This window comes from Pristis pectinata, chromosome 2, assembly GCF_009764475.1.
Source record: "Pristis pectinata isolate sPriPec2 chromosome 2, sPriPec2.1.pri, whole genome shotgun sequence".
In the NCBI taxonomy this organism is placed as follows: domain Eukaryota; kingdom Metazoa; phylum Chordata; class Chondrichthyes; order Rhinopristiformes; family Pristidae; genus Pristis; species Pristis pectinata.
Genome location: NC_067406.1, coordinates 20,775,237 through 20,796,648, shown reverse-complemented (window position 1 = coordinate 20,796,648; position 21,412 = coordinate 20,775,237). Strand labels below are relative to the sequence as shown.

General features: G+C 41.1%; 1 protein-coding gene across 16 annotated transcripts in view; it reads left to right on the top strand.

Annotated features, from left to right (window-relative positions):
- The window catches only part of ctbp1 (C-terminal binding protein 1), a 266,572-nt gene that overhangs the window by 232,391 nt on the left and 12,769 nt on the right, over window positions 1-21,412 (top strand). For all 16 annotated transcript variants that reach the window (XM_052035614.1, XM_052035577.1, XM_052035567.1 and 13 more), the window contains 2 exons: window positions 19,832-19,976; window positions 20,671-20,877. In XM_052035614.1, coding sequence (XP_051891574.1) covers window positions 19,832-19,976; window positions 20,671-20,877 — 352 coding nt within the window. The remainder of the gene's footprint in view (window positions 1-19,831; window positions 19,977-20,670; window positions 20,878-21,412) is intronic.

Sequence of the window (21,412 nt, the reverse complement as noted above, 5' to 3'; positions counted from 1 at the left end):
AGAAGAAAGTTTTTAACTTTATCGTCAGATAGGAATGCAGTATCATTTTGATTATCAGAACAGCATATTTAAGGCATTTTTAAAAATGCAAATGTTTTTAAGTATCATTAAGTGCTTTGTCACATTTTCACATTTTAAAAACCCATGTGGATTCAATACCGTGACCCTGTGCTACAGGATAGTTACTGCAGTAATGGCTCATAAGCTTTGTTCTCTCTGTTACTGATTACAAATTGAAGTGCAGATGGTAAGAAAGCAACAATTCCATGAATGCCTTCTATTGTGTGTGACTCCACATTGCTCATTCAGCCATCTCAGCTGGAGAAGTCTAAATAGAACAATGGTGAAATAATTGTTCACTTTCATAGCCAATACATTTCCCTGCCAACTTCACAGAAAGCATCTTTGCAAAAATTGATTCCAACTTTATTTAAAATGTAGAAAATGCAAAGGGACAAAATATAGGGTGGGTGCAAATTGCATCTGATGCGTGAAGCATGTAAATGCAAAACATATTTTGGAAAAAACACAAGTTTTTGCCCAGTGTTTGTGGTGAAGAGTGGGTGATGGAGATTCTGTTCTTCTCACAGACAAATTCATGAAAGGAAAAGAATGTGGGAATGATTGTGGTTCATTTTTTGGATATGTAATCAACAGTGCCCAGACAATGCACATTCTGACGAAAGGACCCAAGACTTGCCTAAAATTTGAGCAAGTTGCTAGTGCTTGCAGAGCACTTTATCCACATTGCTAAGTTTAGTTCTGAGAGGAGGATGAAGCGCAACTCTCTTAGTTCACTTTAACCTACATTTTTGGTGGAGGCTGCTACAAAGCTGACCAGATGATGTCAAGCGTCCTGAAATTGGAGTTGGGCTTCCAATTTAGCAGGAGCCGTTTATTCCTGGTTTCAGGCCACACCACAGAAACAGAGGGGAATATGACAGTGTCCATATCCGTGCACAGACTGCATGCAGGGCATAGCTCCCCCAAGTTGGCTTCGTTTTTTTTGATTTACAGCCAGAAATTGGGCACGTTGAGAGCATATTTCTTGTGTTAATTGTGCAGGTTACTTGTATAGCACCACAAATAGACAAAAAAAAACCATGCCAAATGGGAGAGACAAAAGTGGTTGAAAGCTAACTCTGAGAATTTTTTTCATGTGGTTGGCAGCTCGAGCTGTTGAGGACATCACAAGGCACCAAGGATCGCCTTAAAATGTCGATTACACAAAGATGACCAGAACTTTACTAAACTCAAGGAAAGTTCCCACACAAAGAGCTGCAACTGATGACAAATTCTGGATCATTGATTTAATTGGTTACATTTATGTGCAGCTGCTGTAATGTGCTGTTACATTACTGATTTGCAATGCTTGTTCATATGTCATGTGCATAAAATTGTAAAGTGCATATGTGATGAGTTGCCGCTTTGGGATGCCGTGCCAAGATCAAAGCCATATGCAGAAGTGTGGCCTGCTGCATTTCAGCAACTATTGACAGCGATTGTGATTATCCCACAGGCAATTGACTTAGTCAGGAGGTGATTGCTGTTCCTCTGGCCTGGGTATTCCACTTTAGGGAGATGGCTTCACCATCACTGATGTCAGTGGTGGCCTGTTTCATAGCAGATTGTAATGTGCAAAAAAACTTCACTCTGGCTTATCAATGTGTATACCCTGGCTCTGAAGAACGAATAGGTAGTTGTTTTCCAGCTGCTTCATTGCTGTTGGTGACTTCCTGGACAGTTATTCTGAGTGGTGACCTCACCTACATCATAAGTGCAGTTGAAGTACACTGATGACTTTGGAGGTTTTAGATCTCAGCAAATGGAAGAGTCTGTATTATCCATTAACTCTGGATGAGCAGATGTGCGGATGACCCCAAGATTGGGGGTGAGGAAAGCTATTAAAGCTTGCAGTGTGATCTTGACCAGCTAGGAAAATGGACTGAAAAATGGCATATGGAATTTAATGCAGACAAGTGTGAGATGTTGCACTTTGGGAGGACAAACCAGGGTAAGACTTCCACAGTGAATGGTAGGGCTCTGAGGTATCCACTAGAACAAAGGGACCTGGGAATACAGAACCATATTTCCTTGAAAGTGGCATCACAGGTAGATAGTCGTAAAGAGAGCTTTTGGCACATTGGCCTTTATAAATCAGGGCATTGAGTACAGGAGTTGGGATGTTATGTTGAAGTTGTACAAGATGTTGGTGAGGCTGAACTTGGAGTATTGTGTGCAGTTCTGGTCACCCACCTACAGGAAAGACGTCAATGAGCTTGAAAGGGTGCAGAGAAAATTTACAAAGTTGTTGCCAGCACTTGAGGACCTGAGTTATAGGGAAAGGGTGAATAGGTTAGGACTTTATTCCCTGGAGCGCAGGAGAATGAGGGGAGGTCTTACTGTATAGAGGTTTTCCAAAATTATGAGGGACATAGATAGGGTGAATGCATGCAGGTTTTTGCAGGTTGTGTGAGACTAGAACTAGAGGTCATAGGTTTAGGGTGAAAGCTGAAATATTTAAGGGGAATATGAGGGGAAACTTCTTCACTCAGAGGGTGGTACGCTCCAACAACAAACAGTAAACTCTCATACTCACACATGCACGCACACAAAAATGTGCATTGGATGATTTCCAACCTCATAAATGAAGTTCGTCTTTCATGAAGATCTTATGATATAAATTGAAATGTTTTGCTTTTAATGTATTGAAATGTTATTCCATCTGTATTTTTAAATACACGAAGTCCTTGTTATCTGCTAACTTTTTTCTTCAATCTTTTTATTAGTTTTCAAATTAATACAGATTAATATATCAATGTTTATACATGTAATACAAAGAGATCAGGAGAACAATGACATGGATAATCATAAAGAACAATAAAGTATTTTTAAAAAATCTGTAGATCCAACAATCTGTTAGTGAATGAATATAATATAAAAGAAAAAGATTTATTATAAAATATAAAAGAAAGAAAAAATCCCCCAAAAATAAGAAAAATTATAAACCATATATCAAACCAAACTAAGCTAAAGAAAAAAAAAGTTCAAAAAAAAAACTGGACTAAAATTTCTCAATAGAAACAGAGCAATATTACATCGTCAACTCTGTTCCTTTAAATTGAAAGGTTATTATAAAGGGATCTATATCATGTGAAAATATTGAATAAATGGACTCCAAACTTCCTCAAATTTAAACGAAGGATCAACAGTACCACTCCTAATTTTTTCCAAGTTTAAACATGATATAGTTTGAGAGAACTATTGAAGAGTAGTAGGGGGTATTGGATCCTTCCAGTTAAGCAAAATGGATCGTTTGGCCATTAATGTAACAAAGGCAATCATACGGTTAGCGGAGGCAGATAGATGGCCAGATTCTATCCTTGGTAAACCAAAAATTGCAGTGATAGGATGAGGTTGTAAATCAATCTTCAATACATTTGAAATAACGTTAAAAATATCTTTCCAATACTTTTCCAAAAGAGGACAGGATCAAAACATGTGTCAAAGAAGCCACATTCGATTTACATCTATCACACATAGGATTTATATGTTGATTAAAAACAAGCTAGCTTATCTTTTGACATATGGGTCCTGTGAACTACCTTAAACTGTATCAAAGTGTGTCTGGCACACATTGAAGAGGTATTAACTAAATGAAGAATTTTCTTCCAAGTCTCTGTAGGTAGAGGTGTCTGGAGTTCACTTTCCCATTCATTCTTAATTTTGTCCAGTGGTTCTGAACGAATTTTCATAATTAAATCATAAATTATTGCTATCAAGCCCTTCTGACAAGGATTAAAACCAAAACTTTTTTCCGTAATTTCAGCTTTGTAAGGTATGGGAAAAGAGGGTATAGTAGCTTGTAAAAAATTCCTAATTTGCAAATATTGGAAAAAAAAAGTGTGATCTCGGCAAATTGTATTTGTTAGACAATGGTTCAAAAGATGAAAATCAGTTATCAATGAATAAATCACAAAAACATACTATTCCCTTCCTTTTCCATATGGAAAAAGCTGAGTCAACTCTGGATGGATGAAAGAAAAAATTAGATTGAATGGGACTCGATAGATTAAATTTATTCAATCCAAAAAATTTACGAAATTGAAACCATATTCGTATTGTATGCTTAACAATTGGGTTAATCACATGTTTACTTAATTTAGTAAGTGCAAAAGGGAGTGGAGCTCCTAAGATAGAAACTAATGAAAATTCAAGTACTGATTGGGACTCGGTGTACCCACTTGGGACGTTGAATTACATCTGAATCTTGTATCCAAAAAAATTAAATATCTAATATTGATTGCCCAATAATATAATCTAAAGTTAGGCAAGGCCATACCACCATCCTTCTTTAGTTTTTGTAAATATTTCTTACTTAACCTTGGGTTTTTATTCTGCCAGATATATGAAAGAATTTTAGAATCAATAGTGTCAAAAAAAGACTTTGGAACAAAAGTTGGAATCGCTGGAAATAAATATAAAAATTTTGGTAAAATATTCATCTTAACCGCATTAATTCGGCCTACCAATGATAGAGACAGTGGGGACCATTTAGTAAATAACTGTTTAACATGGTCAATTAAAGGCAGTAGATTAGCTTTAAATAAGTCCTTATGTCTCTTAGTAATTTTAACACCTAAATACATAAAATAGTCAGTTACCAATCTAAAAGGTAATTGGCTATAAATTGGAATTTGCATATTTAATGGAAAAAGTTCACTCTTATTAAAATTTAATCTATAGCCAGAAAAAACACTAAACTGATCTAATAGTGATAGTACTGCGGGGATAGATTCCTCTGGATTAGAAATATAAAGTAACAGGTCATCGTTATCTGCTAACCTATACGGGTATTCGCAAAGTCTGCTGTGTATTGGTTTGGTTCTGGATGTGCGATCGGAGCCAGGGTTGGGGTTGGGAACACCAGGAATCAGGAAAGTGAGTTGTTATGTGGCTGGAGTGGGATCCAGAGTGTGGCTGGGATGTGCTGGAGCTGGGGCCTGAAGTGTGAAGCAGGTTTATGGACAGAGCCAGGGCCAGGATTGCTTGTATGCTTCAGCTTGTTTTGACAGTGTGAAACCTACAGACTAAAATTACATAGAAGTTGTTATTATCCATAGAGGTCTTGACCGCTGTATGTCATTGCAGCCTGTCATTGCCAACAGCCTTAGTGGTATCCAAATTTTTTCTTATCTGTGGGAAAACCGTGCCTTTATTCATCATGAATAATGAGGACAGTGTAACTACATTTATGCATATGCATGTCAGTAAAACCTGTAACTGATAGAATTCACTTAGAAAATTTAGAGTCCTGTTGCTACAATACTGACTGCTGCTCAGATACACTTGCCTAATAAATGCAAAATTGCAACATCAGGAAGTTCAGAATGATCAGCCTTTCTGTTTTCTTTAATATTACCATGTTTGTCATGTCGGGAACAGAATTATAACAGCAGTGTAACATTACTATAATATTGTTTTACACTTACGAAAGCAACTCTCTTGGTCTGTTGTAATTGAGCATTCACCATGTGACTGCTATTGACTTTAAGCAGACACCCATCTCCTTTGTAGAAATGTAATGCATCAACATGCTCAAAGAATTGTAAATATATTCATAAATTGAAATAGATGATTACACATTTTATCTTCTCAGCATCCGTTAGCAGTAAGGCACCTGATGTCGATAGATCTTTTGCCATCGTCATTCAGATCACTAAATGATCCACAAGGAGTTCTATAGTAGGCAATTAACTTTGAGCCATCAACCTTACTGGTATAATTTCCTGAACCATGGGAAACCCATTCGGCGTCCATTAAATTTAAATCAGGCTCCAAATTACAATGTGTGCACCCGTTTGATATATGTTAATAAATTGCTCTGCTCTACCTCATGTTGATGAAAAACTTGCATGCCCTAAAACCTCTGCTATATATATAAAAGAAAAATGGTAAATGAGTGCCATTTATTGTTGAACTCCCCACGCATCAAGTATGAGGGTCAATGTTTTGATAATTATTCAACAACCTGCATGACACAACAAACAGGAAGTCCATTAAAGGATTATTAGGATTTGTTTTTCTTTACTGAATTAGAACCTAATTCATCATTTCTTGTACCACTTGCTCTTGGGGCTTATCTTTCTCATTATCATCTCGGGTGAAAGCAGCTTCAACTGGCACTTTGTGACTTCCTGCTAATTGAATCTGAATTAAGTAGTTGCTTACTTGCTGACAGACAGTAGTTTTATAATTTAATATTTCAGATCAGATGGGATTTTCAAGAATATTATATTTTAAGTGATTTATGACTTCACATTATAAAACAAAAGGCAAGTGCTTGAAGGATCCCGAAGTTAATACCTTCCCTACACTAGAGAAAGTTTTGGAGACTTATAGTGAGACTTATAATTTGACTGGAGAGTAAGTGGGTTGATTTAGAACCTGCTGTGGTCTCTATGATGAGGGCTAATATGTATCAAATGTCAAACTACTTTCATGAAAACAGAGTGCACTGGAAGTACTCAGAGAGGTAAACAGGGGTTAACATTTCAGGTAGATGACCTTTCATCAGAACTGAGAAAAAATTAGAAAGCAGGCATGTTTTAAGCTCCAGAGATGGGTAGAATGAACAACAGGAATGTCTGCTATAAGGTGGAGACCAAGGTTGTCCAAGTGACTTGATGCAGCATTTGTGAAGAGAGACATGGTTCTCTCTGTGTGGGAGGAACCAAAAGCAGATGGGATTAACTGCTTTGACAAACAGCTCTGTTCATCCAGGAAAGGTGACCTTGAGTTTCCAGTTGCCTGTCACTTCAATTCCCTTCTCATTCCCAATCTGACATGAGGTGAAGGCTGATAGAAGGTAGTGAAGGCTTGTTAACAGCAGCTAATTTGCCTGGTGGAGATGCAAATTTACAAGGATACGGAGAAAATTTACAAGGATGTTGCCGGGACTTGAGTTATAGGGAAAGGTTGAATAGGTTAGGACTTTATTCCCTGGAGCGCAGGAGAATGAGGGGAGATCTTGTAGAGGTGTACAAAATTATGAGGGGTATGGATAGGGTGAATGCATGCAGGCTTTTTTCCCCCCCAAGGCTGGGTGAGACTAGAACTAGAGGACATAGGTGAAAGGTGAAATATTTAGTGGGAATCTGAGGGGAAACTTCTTTACTCAGAGGGTGGTGCGAGTGTGGAATGAGCTGAAGTGGAAGATATGGGTTCAATTGTAATATTTAAGAGAAGTTTGGATAGATACATAGATGGGAGGGGTTTGGAGGCATATGGTCAAGGTGCTGGTAGATGGGACTAGGTAGAAGATCAGGTCAACATGGACTAGATGGGCCAAAGGGCCTGCTTTCTGTGCTATACTATGCTATGACTCTAAATAGAGGGAGAAGAGAAAGATAAATAAACGATCCTGGAATTGAGGTGGAAAACACAGGTGTTTCTAGGAATCAGAAGTAATAGAAAATATTAGAAAAGCCCAGCAGGCCAGGTAGTTTCTGTGGAAAGAGAAAAACTGAGTTCGCTCAGATAGACATCTTGATCAGCATGGATGAGTTAGATTGAAGGGCTTGTTTCTGTACTCTATAACTTTACAAGTTGTTCACCTGTCTACCTGCCGAGGGAGTTCTCTGCTGTCATATTGGGAGCAGTGTATATTCCACCCCTGGCAGACGGTAGGCTGGCACTGGAGGAGCTGAGCACTGTGGTCAACAGTCACAAGACAGCGCATCCTGATGTCCTCCCGATCATCGTGAGGACTTCAACCAGGCTAGCTTGAAGAAGTCTCTGACAATCTACCACCAACACGTCACCTGCAGAACCAGAGGAGCTAACACACTCACTGTTACACCACCATCAAGAATGCTTACTGTGCCACCCCGTGCCCACACTTTGGAAAGTCCGATTACCTGGCTGTACTTCTACTCCTGAGATACAGGTAGAGACTGAGGTCCGGCAGCACTGGTGATGAGGATGGCGAAGGTATGGTCAAGGGAGGCGGAGGACCATTTACAGGACGGCTTTGCTCGATGGACTGGACCATATTCAGGGATTCACCTTCGGATCTGAATGAACATGCCACAGCCAACACTGACTTCACCAAGGTCTGTGTGGACGGGTGTGTACCTTCAAGAACATACTGAATCTTCCCAAGCCAGAAGCCCTGGATGAACCAGGAGATTTACAGTCTGCTGAGGGCTAGATCTGTGATGTTCAAGACCAGCGATCCAGAACCCTACAAGAACTCCAGGTACGACCTATAGAAGGCCATCATGAAAATGAAAAGGCAATTCAGAGTGAAGCTAGAGACACCATTGGATGCACGACAGCTGTGGCAAGGTTTGCATTACATTACTTCCAATAAGACGAAACCTAACAGCATAGATGGCAGTGATGCTTCACTTCCCAACGAGCTCAACACCCTTTATGCATGCTTTGAAAAGGAGAATAACCTACACCTATGAGAATCCCCACAGCATCTGGCGATCCTGTGATCTCTGTCTCGGAGGCCAATGTCAGGACATCCTTCAAGAGGGTGAACCCTTGCAAGGCGTCAGGCCCCGACGATGTATCTGGCCAGGTATTGAAACCTGTGCTGAACAAATGGCTGGCTTATTCAAGGACATTTTCAATCTCTCACTGCTGCAGTCTGAGGTTCCCACCTGCTTCAAAAGGGCATCAGGCATGCCAGTACCCAAGAAGAGCAGGGTGAGCTGCCTCAAGGACTATCGCCTGGTAGCACTCTGTAATGAAGTGCTTCAAGAGGTTGGTTATAGCTAGAATTAACTCCTGCCTGAGTAAGAACCTAGACCAGCTGCAGTTCGCCTACTGCCACAACAGGTCTATAGTGGACGCAATCTCACTTGCTCTCCACTTTGCTTTGAAGCACCCAGACAACTGCAAGACATACATCAGGCTACTGTTTATTATAGCTCGGCATTCAACCGTTGTTTCCTCAGTACTAATAACCAAGCTTCAGAATTTGGGCATCTGTACCTCCCTCTGCAACTGGATCCTCGACTTCTTTGTCGGGATACCACAGTTAATGCTGATCGGTGGTAACGTGTCCCCCTCACCGACAGTCAACACAAGTGCACCTCAAGGATGCGTGCTTAGCCCACTGCTCTACTCTCTCTACACTCATGACTGTGTGGCTAGGCACAGCTCAAATGCCATCTATAAATTCGCTGACGACATCACTGTTGTTGGTAGAATCTCAGATGGCAATGAAGAGGCGTACAGGACTGAGATAGATTAGCTGGTTGAATGGTGTCGTAGTAACAACCTTGCACTCAGCATCAGCAAGACCAAGGAACTGATTATGGACTTCAGGAAGGGGAAGTTGGGAGAACACTCACCAGCCCTCATTGAGGGGTCAGCAGTGGAAAGGGTGAGCAGCTTCAAGTTCCTGGACGTCAAGATCTGAGGATCTATCCTGGGCCCAACACATTAATGCAATCACAAAGAAGGCACATCAGTGGCTCAACTTCATTAGGAGTGTGAGGAGATTTGGTATGTCACCAAAGACTCTTAGAAATTTCTATAGATGTACGGTGGAGAGCATTCTGACTGGTTGCATCACAGCCTGGTATGGAGTCTCTAAGGCATAGGATCGCAAGAGTCAGAGGGTTATAGACTCAGCCAGCTCCATCACGGGCACAACCCTCCCTGCTATCGAGGACATCTTCAAGAAGGTGGCATTCATCATTAAGGACCCTCACCATCCAGGACAGGCCCTGTTCTCGTTACTACCATCAGGGGGGAGGTACAGGAGCCTGAAGACTCAACAATTCAGGAACAGCTTCTTCTCCTGTGCCGTCAGATTTCTGAACGATCCATGAACTCATGAACACTACCTAGTTATTCCTTGTTTTTTGTGCACTATTTTATTAATTTAGTTTATTCAGTAATTTTTAGATTTTTATGTCTTTGCACTGTACTGCTACCGCAAAACAAATTTCATGTCACATGTTAGTGATGATAAATCTGATTCTATCAGAGTTGCTATTCTCCCTCCATTTACATCTCCATAAGACACAGGAGCAGAATTAGGCCATTCAGCCCGTCGAGTCTGCTCTGCCATTCGATCATGGTTATTTATTTTACCCTCTCAACACCATTCTCCTGCCTCCTCCCTGTAACCTTTGACACCCATACTAATCAAGAACCTATCAACCTCCACTTTAATCATACCAAATGACTTGACCTCCACAGCTGTCTGTGGCAATGAATTCCACAGATTCACCACCCTCTGGCTAAAGAAGTTCTTCCTCATCTCTGTTCTGAAGGGATGTCCTTCTATTCTAAGGCTGTGCCCTCTGGTGCTAGAGTGTCCCACTACTGGAAACATCCTCTCCACATCCACTCTATCCAGGCCTTTCAATATTCAGTTGGTTTCAGTGAGATCCCCCCTTATCCTTCTAAACTCCATTGATTACAGGCCTAGAACCATCAAATGCTCCTCATACGTTCACCCTTTAATTCCTGGAATCATTCTTATAAACCTTCTCTGGACCCTTTCCAATGCCAGCATATCCTTCCTTAGATATGGGGCCCAAAACTGCTCACAATACTAAAATGTGGTCTGACCAATGCCTTGTAAAGCCTCAGTGCCAGCATTACATCTCCAATTCTTCCTGTTTAGTATATTGTAGTCTCTTCTACGTTGGAGAAACTAAAGGCAGGTTGGGTAATCACTTTGCAGAGTATCTTTGTTCAAATGGTAAAGGTGCCCCTGAGCTTCCAGTTCCCTGCCACTTTAGTTCTCCCACCCACTGCCTTTCTGACTTCTGTCTTTGGCCTTCTATACTGTTCAAACAAAGCTTGGCTTATGCTCTTCCTCAGGACTCAACATCAAATTCAATAATTTCGGATCAGCAGCCTTTCCAGTTTATGCCATTCCTGATGTAATGTCATCAACCTGTAACGTTGACGCAGTTTTTTCCATCTCCACAGATGTCGCTTGAGCTGCTGAGCTTTTTCATTCTATTTTGTTTCAGATTTCCAGCAATTGCTATGTTCTATATCTCTGTGTTCCGGAGTGGTTTCTCTTCTCCCTCTTTCCTCTGTTTTTCTGGTTACACCTCCCTCAGACAGATTAACTGCTGTTAACAAGCTTTCATCACTCTGTCTGGAAACACCGATCTGTCTTATCCATTGTCTCTTGGTCTCCACCCTATTCAAAAACATTTCTTTGTTCTCGCCCTCTTCTGCATCTTAAAGCAAGCCCAGTTGCTTTTTTTTCATAGTTGTCATTTCATCAGAACTGAGAAGAGAAAACTATTTGAAAAGTTAACTGTTTCTCTCATTCCACTGTTTCTGTCTGACCTGAGTATTTCCAGTAGCAGTTTTTTGCTTTTTAAACACTTTTCAGTCATCAGCCATCTGTTGCACCTTTGGCTTGCCTGTCAGAATTATAGAACAAACTCAGAAAAGAAGTGTATGTTTTAAGAATATTGATAAGCAAGACATGAAGGGTCAAGGGAGGGCTTCATTCTCCCTTTATCTGCTAACTTCCTAAGTATTTTGATGTCATTCGGAGCAGAGTTAGCAACTACTCCCACTCAATACTCTTCAAAAATTGAATCAATGGAGTTCCTGTCAGAGTGCTCTTGGAGGGTCCCTCCTGCACTTTCCCTTGATGGTTAATTGTGCTTTCATTGAATAAAATTAATTAACAGTGAACACTTTTTTTTCTGATCATGACTATAGAGAACACTTGGTTCTTTTGCATGTTTAGGTCCTTTCAAAGCCTCTAAAAATAAGTTTTGAATTTTTTTTTGGGATAGTGCAGCAATAAAAAGGAAAGACGTGATAGTGCTGGAGTAGTTACAGAGGATATTTACCAGGATGTTGCCTGAGATGGCGTATTTTAGGTCTGAGGAGAGACTGGAGAGGAGTAGGTTAAAAGGCAACGTGACTGAGGCATATAAAATTATGAGGGATTTAAGTAGGGTAGACTGCAGGTTTTCTCCTTATTAGAGATGAATAAAACTAGAGGATGTAGATTTAGGGTAAGGGGTAAAGGAGTTAGAGGGAATCTGAGGGGGATCTTTATCACCCAGAGAGTGGTCAGTACCTGGAATACACGGCTGGAGAGCGTGGTGGAAACAATTGTGAACACCATTTAAGAAGGGTTGAAGTGGGCACTCTGTGTGTGTGTGTGTGTGTGTGTGTGTGTGTGTGTGTGTATATATAAAAAAACACCTTGCTCTGTACTTCTCCTTCAAACTTTCCCCCTCTCACCTTAAACCCACATCTTTTAGTATTTGACATTTCTAACCTAGGCAAACAATTCTGACTGTCTACCATACCTTTGTCTCTCATAATTTTATAAACTTCTGTCAGGTTTCCCCTCAGCCTCCGATGGTCCAGAAAAAACAACCCAAGTTTGTCCAATCTCTCCTTGTAGCTCATACCATCTAATCCAGGCAGCATCCTGGTAAATCACTTTTGCACCCTTTCTAAAGCCTCCACAATCTTCCTGTAATGGGGCGACCAGAGCTGCACACGATATTCCAAGTGCGGCCTTATCAAAGTTTTGTCCACCAATTTTTGTGTCGTCTGCAAACTTACTTACCCACCTGCTGGAACACCACTGGTCATGGACCTCCAGCCAGATTAACACCCTCCCATCACTACCCACAATTCTGAATCCAAACTATCAAGTTCCCATGGATTGCATGCATCTTTATCTTCTGGATCAGCCTATCATGAGGGACCCTGCCAAATGCCTTACCAAAGTCCCTGTAGCCAACCTCCACTGTCCTACTCTCATCAGTCACCTTCATCACCTCCATTATAAATACAGTGGATGACTGCTGTTCAATAGACATGGTGGGCCAAATGGCCCATTTCTATACTATATGATTCAATGACTCTAATTAATTTGCACATAATAGGATCACACAAAGACAAGATACATTACTAATCAGTTTTGGTGATGCTGGCTAAGAGTTAAACATTATCCAAAACACTGGGGTCTCTTCAATGCTCCCTTCAGTAGTGGTATTGGATATCTGTCCAACTGAACAGAAGTACAGGGTATAGGTTTAACATCTCATCCCTCAATTGCACTGAAGTGTTTGGAGATTAGAGGAATGAAGGGCTATAAGGATAAAGGAGGAAAGAGGATTGATCTTGAGGACCAACTATTATTAAATATTGGAGCACGCTCTTGGGCTATGTGGCTTGCTCCAGCCCCTATTTTGGTGCTGTTTGTTAATCTGGGTATCCATGAGGCGCTGTGGGCTGTCATCAGCAGCAGAATTGCACTCAGTTGCAATCTGCAACCTCATGACCTGGCATATACCCTGTTCTGCCATCACCATCATACCAGGGGATCAACTCTGGTTCAATGAAGAGTGCAGGAGAACATGCCAGGAGCAGCACTGGGCATACCTCAGAATGGGGAATCAACCTGGTGAAGCTTTTAGGCAGGACTACTTACATGCAAAACAGCATAAACTGTATGCAATAAGTGATCCCACAACCAACCGATCAGACCTAACCTCTGCAGTCCTGCCACACCCAGTCATGAATGGTGGTGGGTGTCTGGACAAGTAAACAACTCATGGAGGAGGAGGAGGCTCCACAAATATCCCCTTTCTCAATGTTGGGGGAGCCCAGCACATCAGTACTAAAGAGAAAGCTAAGCATTTGCAAGAATCTTCAGCCAGATGCTCTGAGTTAACTGACCCATCTCTGCCTCCTCCAGAGGTCCCCAGCGTGATAGATGTCAGTCGTCAGCCAATTTGATTCGCTTCATGTGGTATCAAGAAATGGCTAGCAGCGTTAAATACAGTTGACAACATTTCGGCAATAGAACCATAGAACACTACAGCACAGAAAACAGGCCATTCACCCCTTCCAGTCTGTGCTGAAACGGTATCCCGCTAGTCCCATTTACCTGCACCCAGTCCATAACCCTCCAGACCTCTCCTGTCCATGTATCTATCCAATTTATTCTTAAAACTCAAGAGTGAGCCCGCATTCACTACATCAGATGGCAGCCCGTTCCACACTCCCACCACTCTTTGAGTGAAGATGTTCCCCCTAAACTTCTCCCCTTTCACCCTAAAGCCATGTCCTCTCGTACTTATCTCTCCTAATCTAGGTGGAAAGAGCCTACTCGCATTAACTCTGTCTATACCCCTCATAATTTTGTAAACCTCTATCAAATCTCCCCTCATTCTTCTACGCTCCAAGGAATAAAGTCCTCACCTGTTCAGTCTTTCCCTGTAACTCAACTCCTGAAGACCTGGCAACATTCTAGTAAATCTCCTCTGCACTCTATCAATCTTACAAATATCCTTCCTATAGTTAGGTGACCAGAACTGCACACAGTACTCCAAATTTGGCCTCACCAATGTCTTATACAAACTCACCATAACATCCCAACTCCTATACTCAATACTTTGATTTAAGAATGCCAGGATGCCTTCTTTACAACTCTGTCTACCTGCGATGCCACTTTCAGGGAATTATGTATCTGAACTCCCAGATCTCTTTGTTTCTCTGCACTCCTCAGTGCTCCACCATTTACTGTGTATGTCCTACCTTGATTTGTCCTTCCAAAATGCAACACCTCACACTTGTCTGCATTAAATTCCATCTGACATTTTCTGGCCCATTCTTCCAGTTGGTTCAGATCCCTCTGCAAGCTTTGAAAGCCTTCCTCGCTGTCCACTACGCCTCCAATCTTAGTATCATCAGCAAATTTGCTGATCCAATTTACCACATTATCATCTAGATCACTGATAGAGACAACAAACAACAATGGCCCCAGCACAGATCCCTGAGGCACACCACTAGTCACAGGCCTCCAGTCTGAGAAACAATCATCCACTACCACTCTCTGTCTTCTCCCACACAGCCAATTTCGAATCCAGTTTACAACCTTTCCACGGATACCTAGTGTCTGAACCTTCTGAACTAACCTCCTATGTGGGACCTTGTCAAAGACCTTACTAAAGTCCATGTAGACAACATCCACAGCCTTTCCTTCATCTACTTTCTTGGTAACCTCCTTGAAAAACTCTACAAGATTCGTTAAACGTGATCTACCACTCACAAAGCCATGTTGACTATCCCTAATCAGCCCTTGGCTATCTGAATACTTGTATATCCGATCTCTCAGAACACCTTCCAATAATTTACCCACTACTGATGTCAGGCTCACTGGCCTGTAATTACCTGGTTTACTTTTAGATCCTTTTTTAAACAACGGAACTACATGAGTCCTCCGGCACCGCACCCGTGGCTAAGGACATTTAAAATATATCTGCTAGGGCCCCTGCAATTTCTACACTAGTCTCTCTCAAATGTCCGAGGAAATATCTTATCAGGCCCGGGGGATTTATCTACCTTTATTCTCTGTAAAGCAGCAAGCACCCCCTCCTCTTTAATCTCTATATGTTCCATGACACTATTGCCTGTTTCCCTTTATCTACTGTTTAAGATCTCCCTCATCCAGAACTGAAGACTTGTCCTCCAGGACCTACTGTGCCCTTGGCCAGACTGTTCCAATACAGCTACAACACTGGCATCTACCCGACAATGTAGGAAGTTGCTCAGGTATGTTCTGACCACAAGAAGCAGGTCAAATCCAACCCAGCCGGTTGCTGCCCCATTAGTCTACTCTCGATCATCACCAAGGTGATGGAAGGGATAATCAATAGTGCTATCGAGCAGCATCTGCTTAGTAACAGCCTGATCACAGAAACTCAATTTGAGTTGCAACAAAATCACTCATCTCCTGACCCCATAACAGCCTTGGTCCGAGCATGAACAAAAGAGCTTGAACTCCAGAGGAGAAGTGAGAGTAACTGCCCTTGGCATCAAGACCCCATTTTATCAAGTATGGCATCAAGGAGCACTGGCTAAACTGGAGTCAATGGGAATCAGGGAGAACCCTCCCAGCACAAAGGAAGATAGTTGTGAAGTCAATCACCTCAGCCAAAGGTCATCTCTGCTGAAGTTCCTCAGGATCATGTCGTTGGCCCAGCCATCTTTAGGTTCTTCATCGATGACCTTCTTTCATTCATAAGGTCAGAAGTAGGGATATTGACTGGTAATTGTACAGTGTTCAACACCATTTGTGACTCCTCAGATAATGAAACAGTCCACAACCAAATGCAGCAAGACCTGGACAATATTCAGCCAGGATAGGTGGCAAGTAACATTCTCACCACACAAGTGCTGGGCAGTGGCGATATCCAACAAGGGAAAATCCAGCTATCACCCCCTGATATTCAGTTGCATTACAATTACTCAATCTCCCACTGTCAATGTCCTGGAGGTTACTGTTGACCAGAAACTGAACTGAAGTAACCGTATACGTAATGTGGCTACAGGAGCAGGTCAGAGGCTAGGAATCTTGCAGTGAGTAACTCACCTCCTAACTCCTCAAAGCCTGTCCACCATTGATAAGGCTTGGTAGCGTAGAGGTTAGCATAATGCTATTACAGTGACCACGTTCAATTCCGGCCGCTGTCTGTAAGGAGTTTGTATGTTCTCCCCGTGACTGCGTGGGTTTCCTCTGGGTGCTCCGGTTTGCTCCCACATTGCAAAGACGTATGGGTTAGGAAGTTGTGGGCATGCTATGTTGGCGCCGGAAATGTGGCGACACTTGCAGGCTGCCCCCAGAAGACTATGCAAAAGATGCATTTCACTGTGTGTTTCGATGTACATGTGACTAATAAAGATATCTTATGTTAGTAGTGGTATGGAATACTCTCCACTTGCCTTCAACAACACTCAAGAAGCTTGACACATACAGGACATAGCAGCCCGCTTGACAGGCACCTCATCCACGACCATTCACTCACTCCAGCATTGACACACAGTTGCAGCAGTTTGTACCATCTACAGGATAAACTGCAGCAACTCATCAAGACTCCTTAGACAGCACCTTCCAAACCCATGGCCTCTACCAGCTACAAGGACAAGAGCAGTAAAAGCACGGGAACACCTCCACCTGGAAGTGGTCCTACAAGCTACACACCATCCTGACTTGGAAATATTGCACTGTTCCTTCACTGTCGCTGGGTCAAGATCCTGGAATTCTCTCCCTAACACTGTTGTGGGTATACCCACAGCTCAAGCAGTTCAAGAAGGCAGCTCACCACCACCTTCTCGAGGGCAATTAGGGATGGGCAATTAAATGCTGGCTCAGCTTGCCTCATCCCTTGAATAAAAAAGATCTGATTATATGCTCAAAGCTTTGAGTGGGATTTGAACTGAAAATCTTAATCAAAGATGAGGGCTAACATGAAGCCAAACTGAGACAAATGTAGACAAATTGACAGTTAGTTACATGAGTCTATAATTTGAAATCCCTATTTGATTTCTTGGTGAATTTGTTTCTCAGCACAATTTAAAATATTTTATCAAAATCTTATATAATTTAAAAGCCTCTGGCTCAATATCCTTTTTGTCTTATTGCTCTCTGAATTAGATTGGGACAATTTTGTGTGTTGAAGGGACTATGTAAGTACAAATTTGAGTTATAGAATCATTAATGCTAAATGTGATCAACTTTTCAATACAAGCTTGATTGCACTTTACTCACACTGTATGACATGCTGCTTTTTGTCAGTATTATCAATGAGCTTTACATATGTTTCAACAAAGACTTTTTTTTACCATTGTAGCTGATCCTTTGAGGGAAAGAAATGCACTTAGAGAATTGGGGTACTTTTACAAAATTACTCACATAATCTGGATGATGATGACAATGCTGCATTTATTAGCCATTCCCATTCCCTTAAGAATGAAACAGTGGACCTTTCAACCTTTGCCATCTATGTAATGGTACTGATGTTTCTGAATAATGAAATGCCAAGCAACATCCAACATTATTGAATAATTTCCAATGAAAATCCAAGAGTGAAACTGGTGCAGCAGATATATTGGAGGACAGGACATTGTTATGACAAGTGCAACTAATCTCTGGCTTCTCATAAAAAAAAGTAATTGAATAGATTAAGGGAGAATTAAGAAACTAAAACATCATCAGTCCAAAGGCCATTGACCTGCTTGGAAGAATTACAAATAATAATGCAGTTCTTCTTTTCATACAAAACAAATATTGCAGGATATTGTTTCTGATCTTGACATGCCAAATGTAACAAGGATCAGTGCTCCTTTTCATTCCCTTTGGAACTAGACTGTTGTCTGTTACAAGGCACATCATCCCTTTAAACGAAAAACTTTGCATGTTAGCATTCTCTGTAATCCAGCAGTCTGTACTGTAGATGACCCATCTTTTGGTATGTGGTATCATTTCCAGATTATAAAATTTGCGTGTAGGGGCAAGCAGTAATGCCTTACTTTGCTTGAAATATGTAGCACATAGCATTTGTTTAAAGACTGGGAAAAATGATGTGTTCATTTGGGAAAGGATTGTACAAATGCACCATTGATGAAGACAAATTATTAATGGATACATGCATTTTATTTTAAGTCTGAAGGCATCCTGTGATCAATCCCGCACAACGCTTTAAGTGCTTTGACTCTAACAAGCTAATGTTACCAGAGCTGAATGAACATTAGTTTTCATACTGGATTTTGAGATTCACAGAATTTACTTTTGATTTAAGCACAGTCACAGAGCTTATTGTTACATGGATTTTCTGTATAGGCTTCTGAATATTGCAGGAAAACCAAGGATCCATGTTGCAATTTCATTGCAAATGTATTGTATTTTACTCTAGCCACTATGGCACTCACATCCCATTGCTGGAGAGAGCTGATAGTTACACTATTATCACCATCACCATAGCAACCTAAATAGGATGGCCATCATCCTATTGCCTTTTTCCTTTGCAGTTTTAGTTCTTCACCTTGCCACTTAGAGTAGAACCCTTTCTCTGGCCTCCATTTCATCTTCATCACTTTTTCTGCCAACTTGAGATACTACCTTTCTTGTCTTTGTTCCCACCTGTTCTACTGGAAGACCTTACCTTTCCACCCCATGTTTTTCCCTCTCTCCCATTTAAAATGACACTTCTTCATTCCTTTCAAAATGGCATTGTGCTTCCTTCAGTGCCAATCCCAACGCACCCACTGCTGTTGGTGTGGCTACCCCCATCATTACTGCTACCCACTATCAGCTGTTGTTGATCACTGCTTTCACCTTAGACACACACCTCTCCTCATTATTGGATAGTCCCACTTCCCCTACTATATACCCCACCCTCAATCCCCTCCTCACCTTAACCCTACTAAAGGCTCCTCCCTTTCCCAATCTCCTGACCAGTTCCACTTCTCATCCTGGTTGCTTTCTCCTAGAGTTCCCAATCTCAGCACTGTCATTGATTCCCACCTGATCCTGCTGCTGCTTGAAGTGATGAAACTCTTAATACATTGTCACCAGGAATTGCTAATCCAGGGAAGTTCCCCACAGAAGGGTTCAATTGCCTGGAACTGGTTACAAGCCAGAGAACTTGGTATATCACTCTTGCAGCTCACTCTGCTGCTGACATGTACTGAAGTTCACAGGCCTGGAGTGGCACGGTTCTTTTGTAGGATTATCTACCATATGAAAATATTATCAATAAACTTTATTCAGTTTTTACTTCTTAACCGTGAGATAGCAATCTGATGATATTGTCAAGTGTGTTGGTAGATCTTTAGTGCAATATTTGAAGTAATGTCTACTGCATTTTCATTAAATTATATCTTTTTATTTATATTTTGTGGAACCATCACTAGTTTATGTTGCAACAAAATACATATATTTCAAAAGTTTGTAATTATGTACCTCTGACTTGTATCAAACCTGAAAACTCCTGCTGAAATGTTTGCTTCTTTTCCCTAGGTACTAAATGAAGCAGTGGGTGCACTGATGTATCACACTATCACTTTAACAAGAGAAGATCTGGAAAAATTCAAAGCACTTCGAATAATTGTCAGAATTGGCAGTGGTTTTGATAACATTGACATAAAATCAGCTGGAGATTTAGGTATGAATAACAGTTGTGATGATCAGCCTTGTTCTTAAAGTGGATATAATTTAAGAGAGTATAATTTTGAGATTGAAGGTAAATTTGAATACCACCAAGTTCCTTCTGTGATTTTTCCAAGAAAGCCATCAGGGCCATCAGCTCAATACTTTTTGAGACCCTTTATATTAGTCGGGAATATACTGTATTTGCATTCAGTTTCACTCATTCAATTTTAGTGTAAGTTCTGTGATATATTCTTGGCAGGGCTGCATCATCTTCTGTTTTGAAGACTTGTGAAAAGTATCAGTTTAATTCCCTACCATGTCCTGGGAGCCCACCCGAAACTGCCTGGAAGGTTCACTGAACAGAATGAACATGCCCCCCTCTCCCCTGATACAGTTGGAAAAAAAAGTACTATAATCGCTATTGTGGAAATCTACTATATTCTTTGACAGCTCTAATAGCAGCTTTACTTCCCTTCACGTGGAATGAACTCTGTCATTTCTCCTGCAGACTATACTTTTTGTCTGTAAAATGTACTTTATGAGGATTCATGGTAATATGCCAGGGATATTGTACGGTTTTACCAAAGGAGGCAAAGATTACAATTTTCTCTATTCATTTGTGGCAGTAATTGTTCACAAAGTATGCATCCTACATTTAATTTGTAAGAGAATTGACATGCCAGTGGAATTCTGTGTGCTGATTTTAGGTATAGCTGTATGTAACGTCCCAGCAGCCTCAGTAGAGGAGACGGCAGACTCCACAATGTGTCATATTTTGAACCTGTACAGACGGACTACCTGGCTTCACCAAGCTCTGCGGGAAGGCACAAGGGTTCAAAGTGTTGAACAAATACGAGACATAGCTTCAGGAGCTGCCAGGATTCGAGGAGAGACGCTTGGAATTATTGGGCTAGGTGAGACTTCTGTTAAATTGAAGCAGAAAGTAGCTGCTCATGCATATTGGTGGGGCAAAACTAATATCGTTTTGCTTAGTTTTAACTTAATGGGTGTTGCTTTAAATTCAAGTTGCCTGTTAAATGGTGCTGGTGGACTCCATGTATTGGTGGTGGGACTTAAGAATTCTTTCAATAGTTGCAGCCTAATAGATGTCTTTTCTTCCCTTCATTTTGCCAGGGCTACAAAAAAATGCCTTGGAATCCTACTTGGGCTGCTTCTGTTGTTCCCCAGTCCCCCTTTAAATTGCCAGCCACCTCTTTTAGTGTGACCTTTACAGGCCCAGAATTTGCTATTGTGGAAGAGAAAGGCACTAAAGTAGTTGTTTCTCACAGGAGTAAAATTACTAAGTTTTTATGTTGATAATTGTGCTTTTATTATATTGTATAGATATTCTCATGACTCACAGCAGACTTGTCTAAAGCTATAGGACATAGGTTTATGGTAAAGTATGTGAGGTTTAAAGGGGATCAGAGGAGGAATTTTTTTCACGCA